The 17,324-nt window shown below is 44.2% G+C and overlaps 2 protein-coding genes across 2 annotated transcripts; one reads left to right on the forward strand and one right to left on the reverse strand.

Annotated features, from left to right (window-relative positions):
• Positions 1-93: 93 nt before the first annotated feature.
• On the reverse strand, positions 94-4,082 carry LOC117365311 (zinc finger protein 85-like). Its single transcript, XM_033955592.1, has 3 exons — positions 3,700-4,082; positions 2,986-3,040; positions 94-2,501 (listed from the first exon to the last, which is right to left on the reverse strand). The coding sequence occupies exons 2-3, from the start codon at positions 3,008-3,010 to the stop codon at positions 1,792-1,794; spliced, it is 735 nt and encodes a 244-aa protein (XP_033811483.1). The 5' UTR covers positions 3,011-3,040; positions 3,700-4,082; the 3' UTR covers positions 94-1,791.
• Positions 3,772-13,260, forward strand: TPGS1 (tubulin polyglutamylase complex subunit 1). Its single transcript, XM_033955591.1, has 2 exons — positions 3,772-4,157; positions 12,371-13,260. Exons 1-2 carry the CDS (start codon positions 3,838-3,840, stop codon positions 12,897-12,899), a joined length of 849 nt encoding a protein of 282 aa, XP_033811482.1. The 5' UTR covers positions 3,772-3,837; the 3' UTR covers positions 12,900-13,260.
• The last annotated feature ends 4,064 nt before the right edge of the window (positions 13,261-17,324 follow it).

Consider the following 17,324-nt stretch of genomic DNA (forward strand, 5'->3'; position numbering starts at 1 on the left):
TGAGGTTGAACTCTGAACCATACTTGCAGTCAGCAATCAAAGATCCAGTGATACTGGTCAGGACCCATTCAAGATCTCTTACAAGCTGATACAACACACAACCCAATTAGAAATTGATGTCTTTATATAACAGTAAGAGCATTATACAAAATAAAGAAAAAGCTTAAACTATATCATATGATGATCTGTACCAAAGTGCTATTAACACAGAACCATGTGAGTTTCTCAGAGATGCAGGCAGCTCACAGTAGATCTTGGAGGAGTTGAAGAATCTTATTTATTTAGTTAGTTAGTTTAGTATTTATACACCACTTGTAGCCTAAGCGGTTTACATTCAAGTACTTGGGACTTTTGCAAGCTGGTTTCCCCTGGCTGAGGGGAAATTTAATGCAGTCTCTGACACAAATTGGTTCCTGTTTAACCTCAGAATGAAGTAATGTGCTCACCATGCTGGTCCTCACAAATATATAACAGGGAAGGGTAGTAAACATTTATGTTATAACTGGTTAATGGACTACTTTACTTCACTTGTAATAAGCTTCCCAGAGTTACACCACCTCATCTAGGCTGCATGAAAGCAGAAATGTACATAAAAGAAACAGAGAAGTCAAGCTCCATATACCATAAGAAGAATCACAATTCAAGCCACAGATCTCCACAAATTCCCAGTGGAAGCAATGGAGATAAGAACTGTACCTGAATTCCAGAAAACATGGGATGAGCACAGAAGGTCCATTAGGGAGAAGAAGGGATTGTAGAGCTTAGTAATTGGTATGGATGGGCAGCCTGGATAGACTGTATAGTCTTTGCCATTTTTTTCTCTGTTTCAATATTCATTCAGGTACATTTCAAATGACATAAATGAATTTGGAAATGTCAGTGTACTGCTTCTCTACAAGCAAGAAGGCAGATCAAGACTTATTTTTATATTTTTCTTAGTAATTCATGAAAGAAAATAAAAAAAATTCTCCAGAAAAAAGGGGAACGAAAGTAGCTCCAGACAGAAAGCAATGAAAGCAGCTCAGTCCTGGTAGGAATGAGGGAAACCCCAAAGCAGGTTACACTGAGCTCTCCTGCTCTGTGTCTGATCATTGTACAGATATCCTTCTATGTCAGTGATTGGCAGAGGCAGCCCAAAGCCTTATAAAGAAAGAAAAGGCTGTTTATGTGCTGTTGAGATAAGAGCTGGCAATTGTGTGACACCAGCAGTCAAGGCATTTGAATACCAACAGTTGTTGGGTTGTTTTTTGTTGTTTTTTTTTCCCCAAAAGATGGATGCTTTGATTTCCCAGGCTCAAGCCTGAATGCAGCTCTGGTGATGTGTTCAAAAGCAAACACTGTTAAATCACACCACAGGACTTCTCTCCATTACAAGAGAATCTTCCACAATTTCCAGCATCATCACAAAGGGATTTTGTTATAGCTGTTAGTGCATTCATGGTAGAGAATGGAAAGCAAACACAAAGAACAAAGTGTGAACTCCTGTACTGTCTCAATACTGATCTGTCTGCTAAGCAATATTTTCCTGGTTTTTATGTGTGACTCAACCAGTACCGTCACATGGTTACCCCCCCCCCCCTATTCCTCCTGGTATTGTAGGGAAACACCTTTTTGTAACAGGAAACAAATTTTTACTAGAACTCATACCACACATGGTGATAAGCCTTCAAATGCAGAAAACTCAAATACTTCCAGTATTTTACAAGACCGTCCTCTCCTCTCACCCCCAGGCCTCCTCTGTTTACAGGTCCTTTGCCTCCCACTTTCAGCTCCCATATTTGCAGGCCTGAACTAGGTGTGAGCAAGCCGCTGATGTTTCAGCAGGTTGGACTTGTGGTTGAAGGCTCTCGAGCAATCTTTGCAGCGGAACTGTCTCTCATTCTGATGGGATCGCTTATGCTGCTGGAAGGTAGAAAAGTGGGTAAAGCTTTTCCCACACTCCTGGCACCTGAAGGGCTTTTCCCCTGTATGGATACGCTGATGCTCTCTCAGTGAGGCTTCCCACTTGAACCTTTTGTGACACTCTTTGCAAGGAAAGGGCTTCTCTTCCGTATGGATGCGAAGGTGTTTGATCAAGCAGGAACTGCGTTTGAAGCTTTTGCTGCAAAAGTGACACTGAAAAGGAGAGTCATCCGAGTGCACTTTTTGATGCTTGGTAACATCACCAACCAGCTTGAAACGCTTGCCACATATCTTGCAGTGGTGAGGGCGTGTGTCAGAGTGCACAAGCCGGTGTTTGATAAGGTCTGCACAGCGAGTGAAACTCTTTCCACAGCTCTCACACTCATAGGGTCTTTCCCCTGTATGGACACGCTGATGCTCACAGAAGCTGGACAAGTGTTTGAAGTCTTTCTTACAAATGTCACAATGGAAAATCCCCAGATCATGGGGTGGAGGTCGACTGCACTGCTTTCCCTTCCAACCCACTCTTTTGTACCTCCTCTGAGTGGATATTTTATGAGAACTAACACTGCTTTCCACAGAGCTGGCCATTACTGCATCTGAAAGAAAGAGTGGTTTAGGGAGCCAGAAATATCATGTTGTAAAATAAATTTTGTGTTCAGAAGGTCACTGACCTACAGTGCTTATCTCAACATAAAATGTGGAGCCATCAAAAAATTAAGAATCAATACTGAAACAAATAAAGAGGACCTGGATGTAAACTCTAGTGGAATGTAAAATAGCAGACCACAGTGTGGATAGAGAAGTGCATGGCCTATTTGTGGCTTTAAGACAAATCCATGAAAATCAAAATTCAACCTATGATTATTTTAGAGCCTTTGAAATGCTTCTTCCACACTAAGATGCATTAAATCTGGGTTCTGAGCATTATTGTTATCATAAGACTAGTTTTCAAGTCTTCCATCCAGGTTAATCACTGTCTGGATATTTTATGGATTAAATTTACCCAGGTAAACAGGCAGCCAGAAAATCGCATCTCTGAATCTGGATAGAGCAAACATAGGGTTTTACCAGCACACCTACTTTTAGCTGGAATGGGAGGAGGCATCCTTGAGGCCCTGCGTTTTTTTGACAGGTTCTGAAAATAACATGTTTAAACTGCATTAACTGCAGATGCAAGCCAGTGAATACTCCATAGCACTTTTATAGTAGAATAGAACAACAGCAAACTAACATCCAAGGTTCAACGATTCTACTTCTCTCGCTAATATTTCCGCTATCCTGCATTGCCATGGGGCCTATCTGAATTATTTGTTTGGGAAAGCAGGTCTTTAAATCCAAATTTAAAAACGTCGCCAATAAGCTATAAATGGCGACTTATCTGCGAAACTTTCAGAATTTAAGCAGTTCAGAAAGATCTCGAGTCCGCTTCAGGACCCTTCAAAAATTATCCCAAGGTGTTGGGTGAGGGGCAGACTACCGTATCTCCAACAGATTTTATGAATTCCCAAGAAAGAAAGTGTGCGTATATGTATGTTGAGGGGGGGGGGGATCTGAAAAAGGGATCTATCAAAATCTAGAGTCGAGGGAAGGCAATGAAAAAAAAATCAGTTGGAGTGGTGTGCTTTATTGGGGGAGGGGGTGTTGAGTGCTCAAAAAGAGTGGAATAACGCTAATCCCAGAGGTTAGAAGTGTATCCATGCCTTTAGCACTTACTCCGGAGAACCTTTTTTTGATGCAGTACTTCCAAACAATGTATTTAATCTACTGTCATCGTCCACCCAAATATTTCCTTACCTGCTTGTCAGAGCCGTCGCCATTTACTTCCGGTCTGAGCCTTTCTACTTCCGGGACAGGAGCAGCACCCGCTTTCTGGTTGTTATGGCGCCGGCTGAAGCGGCTGGAATAAGGAGGCTGGAGCGTTGAGACGGGGACATGATGGCAGCTTCCCCTGCTGTAAAGATAGTGGAGAAGCGGCGGCTGGTGCCTGTAGCTGTGGCGGTGGGGGGTCCAGGCCCGGCTGGGGAGGCGGACTTCCTGCGGCAGGCTGGAGTAACGGGCATGCTGAGGGAAGCCCTGCTGACGGTGCTGGAGGCCAGGCCCGAGGAACCGGTAGCTTTCCTGGCCGATTACTTCGAGAAGCTGGCGCTGAGCCGAGCGGAGGAGACGGGGGGAGATGAGCCGGGGTCACCTGCGCGGCAGCAGCGTTTGGATCGGGCTATCTGGTATCTGCGGCTTGCCCATTACTCGCAGAGGTGAGCGGGAAGTCTCCCCTGGGCTTTGATCTCCAGCTCTCTGCTTTGGGCGCTTCCCATCTCGCTTTCCTCCTTCACACATGCATCCCTCCTCTCCCGCCGCCACCATATAAAGCTTCTGTTGTTTTAAACTGAGACATGCCCTTGCGCTGGGAGCAGGACTATTGTATATGAACAGATATAAATAGCTCACTTGTATTCAAGTGCTATGTAACACTGTATATGGGGACTAGATGTAAGTTCTGTAAACCTTAAAGAGCATGTACGGGACCTTCCGGATATTCTTGATTTGGTTTGAAGTAGTTTACAATGCTGATTGTAATAGTTTGCCAGTAGTTAATAGAACCTGGGGGATGTGCCAAATTATTTCTGCCAGTTTAGGAGAATCCGGAAGAAGATCATGGATCTGCACCCATATTTCTTGAAATACAGGAAACAATAATTAGCAATGGGTAAAGGGGATGGGACTGTGATATACAGCTTTTTTTTGTGTGGTTTACATATTTTAAATAGATGTATTATTTTGTACTTGAAGCAATGAAGTGTTAAGCACTTGTGCTGCCTTCATACACTTTATGTTCCTGCTGACATCGTTTCAGCCTGCTCTCTCACTTGCCAAACAAGAATACTATGCCCATTTAACTAACTCTGTTAGCTCTAACACTTTGTCTTTGGCACATACAACTAACTCTCTACTCAAAGTCCCTCCACCTCCAATTCCACCCCCCAAACTATGACTGAGTTCTTTTATGACAAAATTCACCTTGAGTTCTCAGCAAAGTCACACACACCCATCTCTTCCAGCTGCCCACTCTGCCAGCCTCTCTTCAACCCTAGCTACCTTTAACTCCTATTCTGAAATCACTGAACAGTAGAGAATGACACGGTGGCGGTTTACCCGCGGCCACCGCATTTTAGCTGCGGGTCACCCGCCAAAAACGGGGAAGAAAACTAGCAGTTGCTGCGGCGACGGGGACAAGGCCATTCACCGCCCGCGGGGCGGTGAATGGTCTTGTCCCCGCAGTGAGGCATGAAGGATCGCGCAGTCCCCGCAGCTCACACCCGCCTGCCCAATCGATTCTAGTGTTTAGCCAGCTCTCTCCCTTCTCCTCACCTTAGTTTGTAGATTTTCTTTTTCGGCGCGATCTTCTGCTCTGACGCAACCGGAAACAGGAAGTTGCAGCAGAGCAGAAGATTGAACACTGAGCAGCCGCGCATGCGCGGCTCTTTGGGAAAGCGTGCAGGTCGCCGAAAAAGAAAACCTATAAACTAAGGTGAGGAGAAGGGAGAGAGCTGGCTAAACACTAGGATCGATTGGGCAGGCGGGTGGTGGCTGCGGGGACCGTGCGATCGCTAGTGTTCCCGGCTCAAATTGGAAGGAGGGAGTGAAAGGGAAAAGGATTCTGGGCCAAGGGGATGAAGTCGGAAAGAAAAACCCACAGCAGGAAAGAAAGGGAAGGACAGGCAGGTGAGCCAGATGCTAGAAGCAGGGGGGGGGGAAGAAAGAGGGAAAAAAGCTAGAAGGGGTTGAAAAGAAGAGACACACTGGTATGGAAGAGGAAGATAGGGGAAATCTGGACACAGGAAGGTAACAGAAAGAGGGGAAATTATGTGCATGGGGCATAGGGACAGAGACATAAAGGGGACATGCCATGGGGATGGTATATGGACACAGGGGGGGCAATGACAGATACATAGGGGAGATATTAGAAATGGAGAAAATAGGAGCACAGAAGCGAGATGGTTTATGGGGATGGGACAGGGACCGAGCTTGCAGGCTCCAGTGGCTTGCACAAATTACATTGTAACGTGCCATGAAAATAAGAGGAAGGAAGGTAGATAGGCCACGCGAGAGGAGCTGAAGGGTAGTAGAAAGGAACAGATGGTAAAGGAGGGAGGGAAGGGTGGTGGTGGAAAGGAATAGAACAGACATTGAAGGAGGGTGGAGAGGAACAGACCCCCAAGGGAAATGTGGAAGACAGAGTGGGAAGAAGACAGATGCCAGACTATGCGGGAGCGGAGGGAAGAAGATGGGTGCTAGACCAATTGGGGGGGGGTTAAGGGAGAGGCACTGTAACAGCAAATGGAAGACGCAGAGAGAAGACACACAGTGGATGGAAGGAATTCAATGAGAAGATGTGGAAAGCAGAAACCAGACAACAAAGGTAGAAAAAAAAATTATATTTATTTATTTATTTTTTGCTTTAGGATAAAATAGTATATTAGTTGTGTTGATAAAAATTTATAAACAAAGCCCTGCCAGCTGAACATCTCTTTCTCTAGTTCAGCAGCAGGAACTTTGATTTATAAGAAAGGAATAAGCTAAATATTACAGTACTAAGGCTTATATAGATGCAGCGGGGACGGTGACGGGGCGGTGAATGGGATGGCAGTGGCGGTGACGGGGCGGTGAAAGGGATGGCGGTGACGGTGACGCGGCGGTGACGGGGCGGTGCAGAGGATGGTGGGCCGGTGACGGGGACAGATTTTTTCCCCGTGTCATTCTCTACTGAACAGGAAACTGCACATCTTCTCTTGTCTTCCAAGCCTGTTCCTCTGACCCGATTCCCACCAACCTACTCAGTGCTATCTCTCCCATTGTTACCACTCCTGTCACATCCTCAACCTATTACTCTCTACTGCAACTGTTCTGATTCTCATGTGCCCCTCCAACTATCGCCCTTTTTTATCCAAGCTACTTGAACATGTTGTTCACCGCTGTTGCCTGGACTTCCTTTCATTTCAAGCTATTCTTGACCCACTTCAATTGGGCTTTCACCCACTTAATTCCACAGAAACTGCCCTTGCTAAAGTCTCTGATGATCTGTTCCTGGCTAGATCCAGTGGCCTTCTCGATTTATCTGCTGCCTTTGATACTGTTGATCACCATCTACTCCTCAATTCGTTGTCTTCGCTGGGATTCCAGGGTTCTGTTCTCTCCTGGTTTGCTTCTTATCTCTTCCAACGCACTTTTCAATGTTTGTGTAGGTGAATCCTTCTCCACTGCTAGCCCACTCTCAATCAGTGTACCTCAAGGCTCTTTCTTGGGCCTTCTCCTATTCTCCATATATACCCAGTCCCTTGATGCATTGATCTTCTCCCGTGGCTTTCAATATCATCTCTGTGCTGATGACTCCCAGATCCACCTCTCCACACCAGAGATCTCTACCGGAATCCAGGCTGGAATCTCTGCCTGCTTGTGTGTCATTGCCTCCTGGATGTCTCACCGCCACCTAAAACTGAATATGACTAAGACTGAGTGTCTTATCTTTCTGCCTAAACCCACCTTCCCACTCCCTCCATTCTCTGTCTCTGTAGACAACACTCTCCTCCTCCCTTTCCTGTCAGCTTTCAACCTCAGGGTCATTTTTGACTCCTCTTCTCCACTCAGATCCAACAAATCGCTAAATACTGTCGCTTCTTCCTCTATAATATTACCAAAATCCGACCTCTCCTTTCCAAGCACACAAAACCCTTATCCACACTCTTATCACCTCTTGCTTGGACTACTGCAATTCGCTTTTCTCAGGTCTTCCACTCGACCATCTCTCTACCCTTCAATCCATTCAGAATTCTGCTGCACACCTTATATTCCACCAGAATCACTATACTTGCATTAACCCTCTCATCAAGAAGCTCCTCTTACTGACTTATAAATATATCTACTCTGCAGCCCTCCAATATCTCTCCTTGCTGTTCTCCCCTTATGCGCCCCCCCTCCCTCCCCCATGAACTCCATTCATTGGGTAAGTCCCTCTTATCCATAACCTTCTCCTCCACTACCAATTCCAGATTCTGTCCCTTCTATCTTACTGGGCCGTATGCCTGGAACAGACTGCCTGAGTCAATACATCAAGCTCCATCTCTAGCAGTATTCAAATCCAAGCTAAAAAAAACAATTTTTTCAGGGCTATTTTCAACTCCTAACTCCCACTCACCTATGTCTATCTTATCATTCATTCTCTCTGCAAGAAACTCCCCAACCCTATATGTCCTATCTGTTCAAATTAGATTGTAAGCTCTTCTAAGCAGGAACCGTTAAATGTACAGCACTGCATATGCCTTTCAGTGGTATAGAAATAATTATTAGTAGTAGTATTATACTTGCCCAGAGTCAGAAGGAGCTTCAGTGGAAATGAACTCACAACCTTAGGGTGCTGAGGCAGCTGCTCTAACCAGTAGGCCACTCCTCCACTCTAATGTTAAACTCCTTGTCTAATGTTAAACTCCTTGTGGCCTGCTGGAGTCTCTGCCAAATATATGTCGTTGTTTGTTTCAAAAGAATCTACTGGAGCATCAGGAGCAAGATACAGGGAATCCCCTTAGGATCTGCCTCTAGTTTCCATGGTCCTATACTCTGTTTTACTTATGGATGATAAGGACTTTAAACATTGTGGTTAAACTTATTTTCAGCGTTTTAAACAACTTCGTAGCCTACCTGGAGGATGAGGACAGCTAGATCAGGCTACCGTACACTTGGGGACTGATGCAAGAATATACCGCAAGCAGAAGTGCACATTACTGGATACACAATGTAGAAAGGGGTTCACCGCAGAAGTTAATTTATACAGTACACATTGATGAGTAGTAATAAGGCCATTAGGTATTCCTCTTCAAGTCATAGAAGTAAACAGGAGATTTTAACATGCACACATCATGAAAAATTCAGTGTCGGGTCTGATGCAGCATAGAAGTGTTGTTTGAGAAGATTTTGTGCCAGTTTTTGGGATTTGCTGCCTTAAAAAAAATTTGCATCCATAGCAAGTACCCATAACTTTAAGAGGCAGAGCAGAAGTAACAGCTGTGTATAGAGGTAACAGCAGCTTCTTTGTGCGCATGTCCAAAGAAAACAAAAGTACTAGTAAAATGTGTGTGTGAAAATATTGGTCTTATGAAAAATTTATGCACAAGAATTTTTTGTGAGGCTGACATGCACAGAATAACATGTGCAAATGTGTGGGCACTTTAATTTTTTTGGAAATGTGCACAGTGAAGCTGCCCTTACTGCAGATTCTTTGTGCACATGTGTCTGGCAGGCTTTCTCTGGATAGCATGCAAGTTCTGTGCTCTTGGAATTTGCATCTCATTAGCTTACTGCATCAAAAATCTCACAGACCCTGCTATTTGAGGAACACACAGAAGTACAAATTATCATTTCTTTCTTTCAAGGGAATTAAATCAGCTGAGAAACTTTGTCAGTTGGTAGAGATTTGGAATGGACTTCCTGGTGTTATTAAAATAATAGACCAATTGCAATTATTTCGGAAAACCTTAAAAACCCTGCTATTCTCACAATATCTAATTAGCTTACCTGCAGAACCTACTAATTGTTAACATTGCAAGATTTCCTTCTATGATAGACTAAACTAATTTTTATTATCTTTTATTTCTCCTTATTTTATGTATATTCTAGTGTCTTGATTTCTTATAAACCGAGTCGAGCTCCGATGAGAGACGACCCAGTCTATAAACTGAACATTAGATTAGTTAAACATCAGCGCACAGCTCTACTGTGTAGCTTTCTACATCAATCTTTTGGTTTCTGCAGAAATAGAAATTTTACATTTCAATCAATTAGAGTTTTCTTAACAGCTGATATGGCTGTCTAAACCAGTGGTTCCCAACCCTGTCCTAGAGGACCACCAGCCAATCAGGTTTTCAGGATAGCCCTAATGAATAGGCAAGGAGCAGATTTGCATGCCTGTCACCTCCATTATATGCAGATCTCTCATGCACATTCATTAGGGTTATCCCAAAAACCCGACTGGCTAGTGGTCCTCCAGGACAGGATTGGAAACCATTGGTCTAACAGTTAGTGTAAACCAGGGGTGTCCAATGTCGGTCCTCGAGGGCCGCAGTCCAGTCAGATTTTCAGGATTTCCCCAATGAATATACATGAGGTCTATTTGCATGCGCTGCTTTCATTGTATGCTAATAGATCTCATGCATATTCATTGGGGAAATCCTGAAAACCCGACTGGATTGCGGCCCTCGAGGACCGACATTGGACACCCCTGGTGTAAACAATCAGCCTGTGCAGTTAGCTCTACCACTACTACTTATCATTTCTATAGTGCTGCCAGATGCATGCAGCGCTGTATATTACATTAACCATGACAATCCCTGTTCAACAGAGCTTATAATCAAATCAGACAGAAAACTCAAAACCTGATTTTCTGGCAGATCTTTTTTTAGGTAGATCTCATGAATTCCAGAGGATCCAGTTCATACTGCTGGGTTCCACTTCCAACTTCCTCCCTTACCTCTTCCATTTGTTTTCCTATCCCAGAAATACCCAGAGAGCTTATAGTATACCAAAATGCATGGGGAAAAAAATACAATAGCATATATCAAACTACAAAGCCATAATCCATAGATCAATATGTGCTATCTCTGTTTGCAGTGGGTGAAAAGCTGGAATTCCTCAGAGCTCTTTCCTTTACATACAGTCCCATATATGGAAGGCTTAGGTTATTGAAAGGAACTGATTAGGCTGTTATTTCTAACTAGTGTTTAAGCCTGTTACAATAACGGGTGCTAGAGTAGATGTCTGTATGTCTTTTTTGTTTTTTATTTGTCTCTCTCTCTCTCTCCCTGGACACTGTCTGTCTGTCATTCTTTGTGTCTGTGTCTCTCCCTGGTCCCCTGTCTGTGCGTCTTTCTTTCTGTCTGTCTCCCTGGCCCCCTGCTTGCCAAAAGCAGCCTCCTTTCCCTCTCCCCCTGTTGTGCAATGCCTGCCTGCTTCTTGACCCCCTTCTGTTCCCCCCCATGATTGCTGTCTGCCCCCAGAACAACCATCCCCCCAAAGCAGCCCCCTTTCCCTCCCACCTGGCCCCCAGTTGTGCCATGCCTGCCTGCTCTGTGGCCCCCCTTATTTCCCCCCCCCCATGATTGCTTTCTGCCCCCAGAACAACCATCCCCCCAAAGCAGACCCCTTTCCCTCTCCCCCTGTTGTGCAATGCCTGCCTGCTCCTTGGCCCCCTTCTGTTCTCCCCCATAATTGCTGTCTGCCCCCAGCACAACCATCCCCCCAAAGCAGCCCCCTTTGCCTCTCCCCCTGTTGTGCAATGCCTGCCTGCTTCGTGGCCCCCCTTCTGTTCCTCCCCCTCCCTGATTGCTGTCTGCCCCAGCACACCCCTCCCCCCAAAGCATTCCCCTTTCGCTCTCCCTCTGGCCCCCTGTTGTGCCATGCCTGCCTGCTCCATGGCCCTTTTTTGTTCCCCCCATGATTGCTGTCGGCCCCCAGCACAACCATCCCCCCAAAGCAGCCCCCTTTGCCTCTCCCCCTGTTGTGCAATGCCTGCCTGCCTGCTTCGTGCACTCAGCACAACCCTCTCACCGAAACAGCTCCCTTTTCTGCCTGCTCCATAGCCCTTTTTTGGCTTCCCCTCCCGTTCTTACCTCCGTCCATCCATCCATGGTTCCTGCCGCCGCTGCCGCTCCTGTTCAAAGCGGCCTGCTTAGGTTCATGGGCGGCTGTATTGAACCTCGCAGGCCGCTCTCCATATGGTAGCATGTTCCTTCTGACGCGATCGCGTCAGAGGGAACGTGCTTCATGTGGAGAGCGGCCTGCGAGGTTCGCTACAGCCGGCTGCAAACCTCATCAGGCCGCTTCAAACAGGAGCGGCAGCGGTTGGTGCGGGAGGGGGAAGTCGTCGGGCTGTGGAGGCGATCGTTGGCTGGTTGCGGTCCCGGCCCAGCGTTTTTCGATTTGTGTTGCCGCCGCATCCACACTCTTGCTGGCCAAGTAAGGCTGGGGAGTCGCGCATGCGCACTCCTGCAAGGCCACGGATCTACATGTCGGATCAGGGAAAACGGAAGCATGCAGTTGAGTGCGCATGTGCGGCTAGCGTTTTATTATTTCAGATTCCTTCATTGAGGCTTATTAGGAAACATGGTTCATTGTTGAAAACTCAGGGCTGGTCAAAGAAAGTAAGTGTTTCCAGCCCAAAATTAGGTTTTTGATTTGGGAGTCCAATAATGATGGGGAAAGCATGAAAATACAGTACATCAGAGCAGGAGTTTTCCTTAAGAGAAGGGATGCATAGTAGTGAAATTTTGAATTTTACAGTAAAAGCTGGTTCTTTTTCTAATAATAGAGAATCATAAATTCATTGCTAACGGTGAATTATTTCTCATGTATGTTCTTTGAGATCATTCATAAATACTTCTTCTGTGTTCCATTTCTCTCCCCTACTTTTGTGCCAGAACAGGACGGCCTTTCATAACAATGTCAGCATTGCATATGAATGCCTGAGCGGAGGTGTAAAGAAGAAAAGGCCAGGTCTGAATGGGAGAATATACAGTGAAGTGCTGCGCAGAATCTGCAGAGAAGGTGCAGCCTCTGAGGAGATTATCTCTCTGTTACTCAAGAAGATCCAGTGTCGGGACTATGAAGCAGTGCCCTATGATCTATTCCGGTACAGCACATTAACCTGCTTTGTGCTGCTCGAGTTTATCTCCAAGGCTGACAGCCTCTATCATGTCCTTGATGATTCTGGCCAAGCGGACAAAAGGGTTTGCCAAGCTGTCTTAGATACTCTGGGAGAGGCAATCATGGCCAGTGATTTGTGTGTTCCAACTAGTTACCTAGAAGCTGGTTCTAAACTTAGACCAGATTGTTTAGCCTTGGCCATGGATAAGGCATTGCTCACCAGGAGGCCTAGCTCCTTCATGAGCAGGAGAGAGTTTCTGAGTGAAGCAGCTGTTCTCTTTCTTACTAAAGTGAAACCCATTAATTGACTTTCTCCTCTCCATTAGAAAACATGATTTGTTTCCTGTTAATCTTTGGACAAGCAAGGACACAGATCTCCAAGCTTTACCAGGATTAAGCAGCAGTTTGGATTTCTTGGTTGAATCTACAACAGGAGCATTGTCTGTAGGCTTGTGTCTCCACTCCTGATACCTCATATTTCACTTGGTTGACCAGTTTGAGTGTTTCATTCTACTTCTTGACCAAAAGAAGGGAGGTCCAATCTTGTCTGCAGTAAAAAAAACCAGCCAGGAACAAACAAACCAAAACTGCAGATAAGTACAACGATGTAGGCGAATTTTATTGTGACAAGCAAATTATATATTAAAACCTTTTTACTAAACGGGGTCCCCCGTTTGGTAAAAAGGTTTTAATATATAGTTTGCTTGTCACAATAAAATTCGCCTACATCGTCATTCTACTTCTTGTGCATGTCCTAACAATATTCAGTGTACTTTTTTTTTTTTTTTTGCCAGTACAGTAATTGCAGCTGGCAGTTCCTTTTTCAGTTTGTTCTGGTGTATAATTTTGAAGTTTTTGTTTGGGAATCTATTGTGTGAAATATGTGTATTTATGTTGTGATAGTGTTAAATTGTCCTTGTTTGTTTTTTTACACAGCTCTGAACAGCTAGATTGACTGACTGTATTAGTGGTACATAAGATTTTAAAATTAAAGGAAATTCACTCCTTGTAGGTTATGATGCTTTGTATGGGTGTTGCAGTACCCAAGCTCTCGAGATATCAGAAAACTTTTCATCAAAGCTCTGAACAAGAAATGTGTGCAGTTATACTAGCACTATTTTTTGTAGCAGATCTCATAACTTACCAATTCTTTATAGAACCGGTATGGCTACTAGAGCCCTGCAGGAAGTTTAGGATCCTGAATCAACATTTTGCTATCATACTGTACTGGCTGTAGACTACATTGATGGGTACTGTTCTGATTCATATGACTTTATTGGTATTACTTTGGCAACACATAAAGTTATAAGATATTAAACAGTAATTTTATAAAGCATTTTCTGCATGTTTTACACTCAGAAATGGCTCTTATAAACTCTACAACTAGACAGGATACTGGACTAAACGGAGTTATGGTCTGACCCAATATGGCAATGTGTTCTTACACCTGTACATTTATGTAAACAAGTTGCGATGTTTTAGGGATGCTGCTCACAGGCATTCCCAGGGGCCTAGTTTGGGTGGAGCTGGAGTAGAATTATGATATTTGTATGGGTACATGCATAGAATACATGCACATAGGGGCTCATAATCAAAAGAGAAAAACGTCCAAAAACCGGCCTAAGTTGGCACTTGGATGAACATTTCTCAAAAACGTCCAAGCACCAATAATAAAAACGGGTGTTGGACGTATTTCTAAATGACTTAGGCCTTCATCGTGCAGCTCAATGTCCAAAACTAAACGGGGCATTTCGGGAGGCGTGTCGAGGGCGGGAGTTGGGCGGGACGTGGGCTGGCTTAGACTTAGTCGTACAGCATGTATAACCAAAAGTTTAACTGGAGCTTAGCTGGAACTTGGACGTTGTGACTTAGACCATGTAAAACATGGTCTAAGTCACAAAAAACCACCTAAACTCACCAGATAAGCACTACAAACACATAACACAGACCCCCACACACGCACTGTAAACTGCTCTCAACTGCATAATACATTCCCTTACATTGTATCTTCGCTGTATATGTACAGTCTCTTACATTGTAAACCGCTCTGAACTGTTTGTGGTATTGTGGTATACAAAAATAAAGTTATTATTATTATTATTATTACCCCAGTGATCACCAACCCCTCCCCTACCCCCATAAAACTTTTATTTACAACTTTAAATTTCAGCCTCCAGACCATCATAGGAAAGCCTAGTCGTCCAGTCCAGAGGCAGCTTAAGTTGTCTTGGGGGTAGGTTAGGGACCCATGGAGAGGAGGACCCATGCCCACAAGCCCCTGTAATCACTGCATGAATACTTAAACATGTGCACTCCCCTATATACCCCCAAAACCCTTTTTTACTGGCATATATAAGTGGCTCCTGCAGCCATGAGGGCTATTGGGGTGGTAGATCAGTGGGTCTGGGGGATTCTGGAGGTGGTTTGTGGGCTCACTGTCACCTATAAGGGAGCTGTAGTGAGGAGAAGCCATGATGGCATGTCTGGGTGTGCAGTCCATCACTTTGCAGACCCCTCCCACGTCCAACAGGGCTTGTTCTAGGCATTTTGGACTTGGACGGAAATGTGGTATAAAGATGGACGATTTAGCAGCTTGGACGATCAGATCAGCAGGAAGTATAATTAGATGATTGTCGAAAGTAAAAAAAGTTGGACGTATCTTTCGAAAATGTGTCTTAGGCTCTTTGGACGACTTGCGAGATGGATGTAAATGGATTTAGACGTCCCTTTCGATTATGCCCCTCATACTGTATATGTATTTCTGGAGCAGGTATAACTGTGTAAAAGGATTTATGAGCTACTGCAGCTGGTTCTGGGTGCCAGTTCTATAAAAACAAGTTAGCCCCTATTTTGCCTTTATAAAATAGACAATGTTTTGGGCACTCCCCCTAGGTTCCCTTTTTATTATTTCCAACCCAATGGAACTTGTGTCTTTGTCTTTCTAGGGGCAAATTAGTTTACCAGATATTTAACAGAATCGGATGAAACTTGGCACATTGGGGGAATAAAGGTAAAATGACACATTGAGTTAAAAAATAGGCCAAATTGGTCTGAGGTTCCAGAAAAGTAAACCTGCCTTGAAAAAAACCTGTTCAGTACATTTCTGTGGAAGCAAGTTTGGGAGCAAAATAACACTTCAAAACTTTTCTTGGAATGGGATGGAACTTGGCATGTGGGGAAAAACTGGCAAAAACAGAATTCAAAAATAGGTTTCAGAGATGTAAGCATTCCCCAATCTGTATGGGCAAAGGAGTGCCAGCTGCTGTAGCATAGAAATCTTCCATTCAGTGAAACACAATAGGTGGGGTTTCCCTTTCAAATTGCCTTTTTTTCTACATTCTCTACTCCCCAGCCCTCAAAACTACCCCTAAAACTGTCACATAAAACAAGCCCCTGCAAATTCCCCACTACCAAACATTACCTTGGACCCTGACCTCCCCCCAAAAAAAAATGAACCCCCCCCCTGCACACTGCCTGCCATCTCCTAGTTTACTATGACATAGACACAGCATCTAGAAAGACTATCATAAGCTATTCTCTACATGTGTATCCTACTTATATAAGTTCAAAGCATTTGTTTTCTGGTGGCTTAGAAAACACAAGTATAATGACCACAAGTGGGACAGAAAAAAGCAAAGCAGATCCAGTTTAGAACAGGAAAGCAGAGTTCGTTGACTGAGAGACCCAACACAGATCGTGTTTTGGCATGTTGCCTCCGTCAGGCATTGTAGAAAAGTTGCTTTATATATCAAAAGTTGATCTCATCCAAAGTATAAGAATCTTAATAGGTAGCATTACATTACTGTACTTTTCACTGACAAGACAAAATGAAAGACAGGTATAGTTTGTTCCCTCTGCTTTAGCATGCATAAGTGACAGCTTTGCATAAAGGTTTATTCTAGGGAGGAGTTGTGTAAGAGAGATGTCCTAGAAGATGAGCAGAAGGAAATGAACTACACTTGTTCAAATGAATTAAAGAGTTTCTCCTCTTTATATTTTATAAACTTAGATTCAGTCTGATAGTTATCCCCTTTCACATTAACCACACATCCTGAAAACAAACCAAAATCCTTGCCCTCCCCTCAACTTTTTTTTTTTTTTTTGTAAGGCGGGAAGGACATAAGACAAAGACTAAAAAAGGCAGAGAGGGGTTTTTTTCTGCTACGTATCGTGACATTTCTTAGTTCGGGATGTTTGTTAATAGAGAATTGGAATTTCTTAAATACTACTACTTATCATTTCTATAGCGCTGCTAGATGTACACAGCGCTGTACATTAGAACATTCAAGGCATGGTCCCTGCTCAGAAGAGCTTTCAATCTAATCAACAGACAGACATGACAAGTAGGGGGTTGGGGAGTTCATCACACATGAATGCCCTACAGCAAGTGGGGGTTAGGAGTTAAAAGCAATCTCGAAGAAGTGAGCCTTGAGCCTGGATTTGAATACAGCCAGGAACGAAGCTTGGCGTAGTGATAAAAATACACTGCCTAAGGAATGCCTGTTGAAAGTGTACACTGTAAACCACTTGCTATTTAATAAAGTGGAGTAGAGGCATAGCTTAGTGGTTGAGCTGCTGCCTCAGCATGCTGAGGTTGTGAATTCAATCCCAGCCTGCATTTTGTGACTCTGGGTAAGTCACTTAACTCTCCACTGCCCCAGGTACTACAATTAGATTGTGAGCCTGTGAGCACAGATAGGGAAAATACTTAAGAGTACCTGATTACTATTCAA

This window comes from Geotrypetes seraphini, chromosome 8, assembly GCF_902459505.1.
Source record: "Geotrypetes seraphini chromosome 8, aGeoSer1.1, whole genome shotgun sequence".
Lineage (NCBI taxonomy): Eukaryota > Metazoa > Chordata > Amphibia > Gymnophiona > Dermophiidae > Geotrypetes > Geotrypetes seraphini.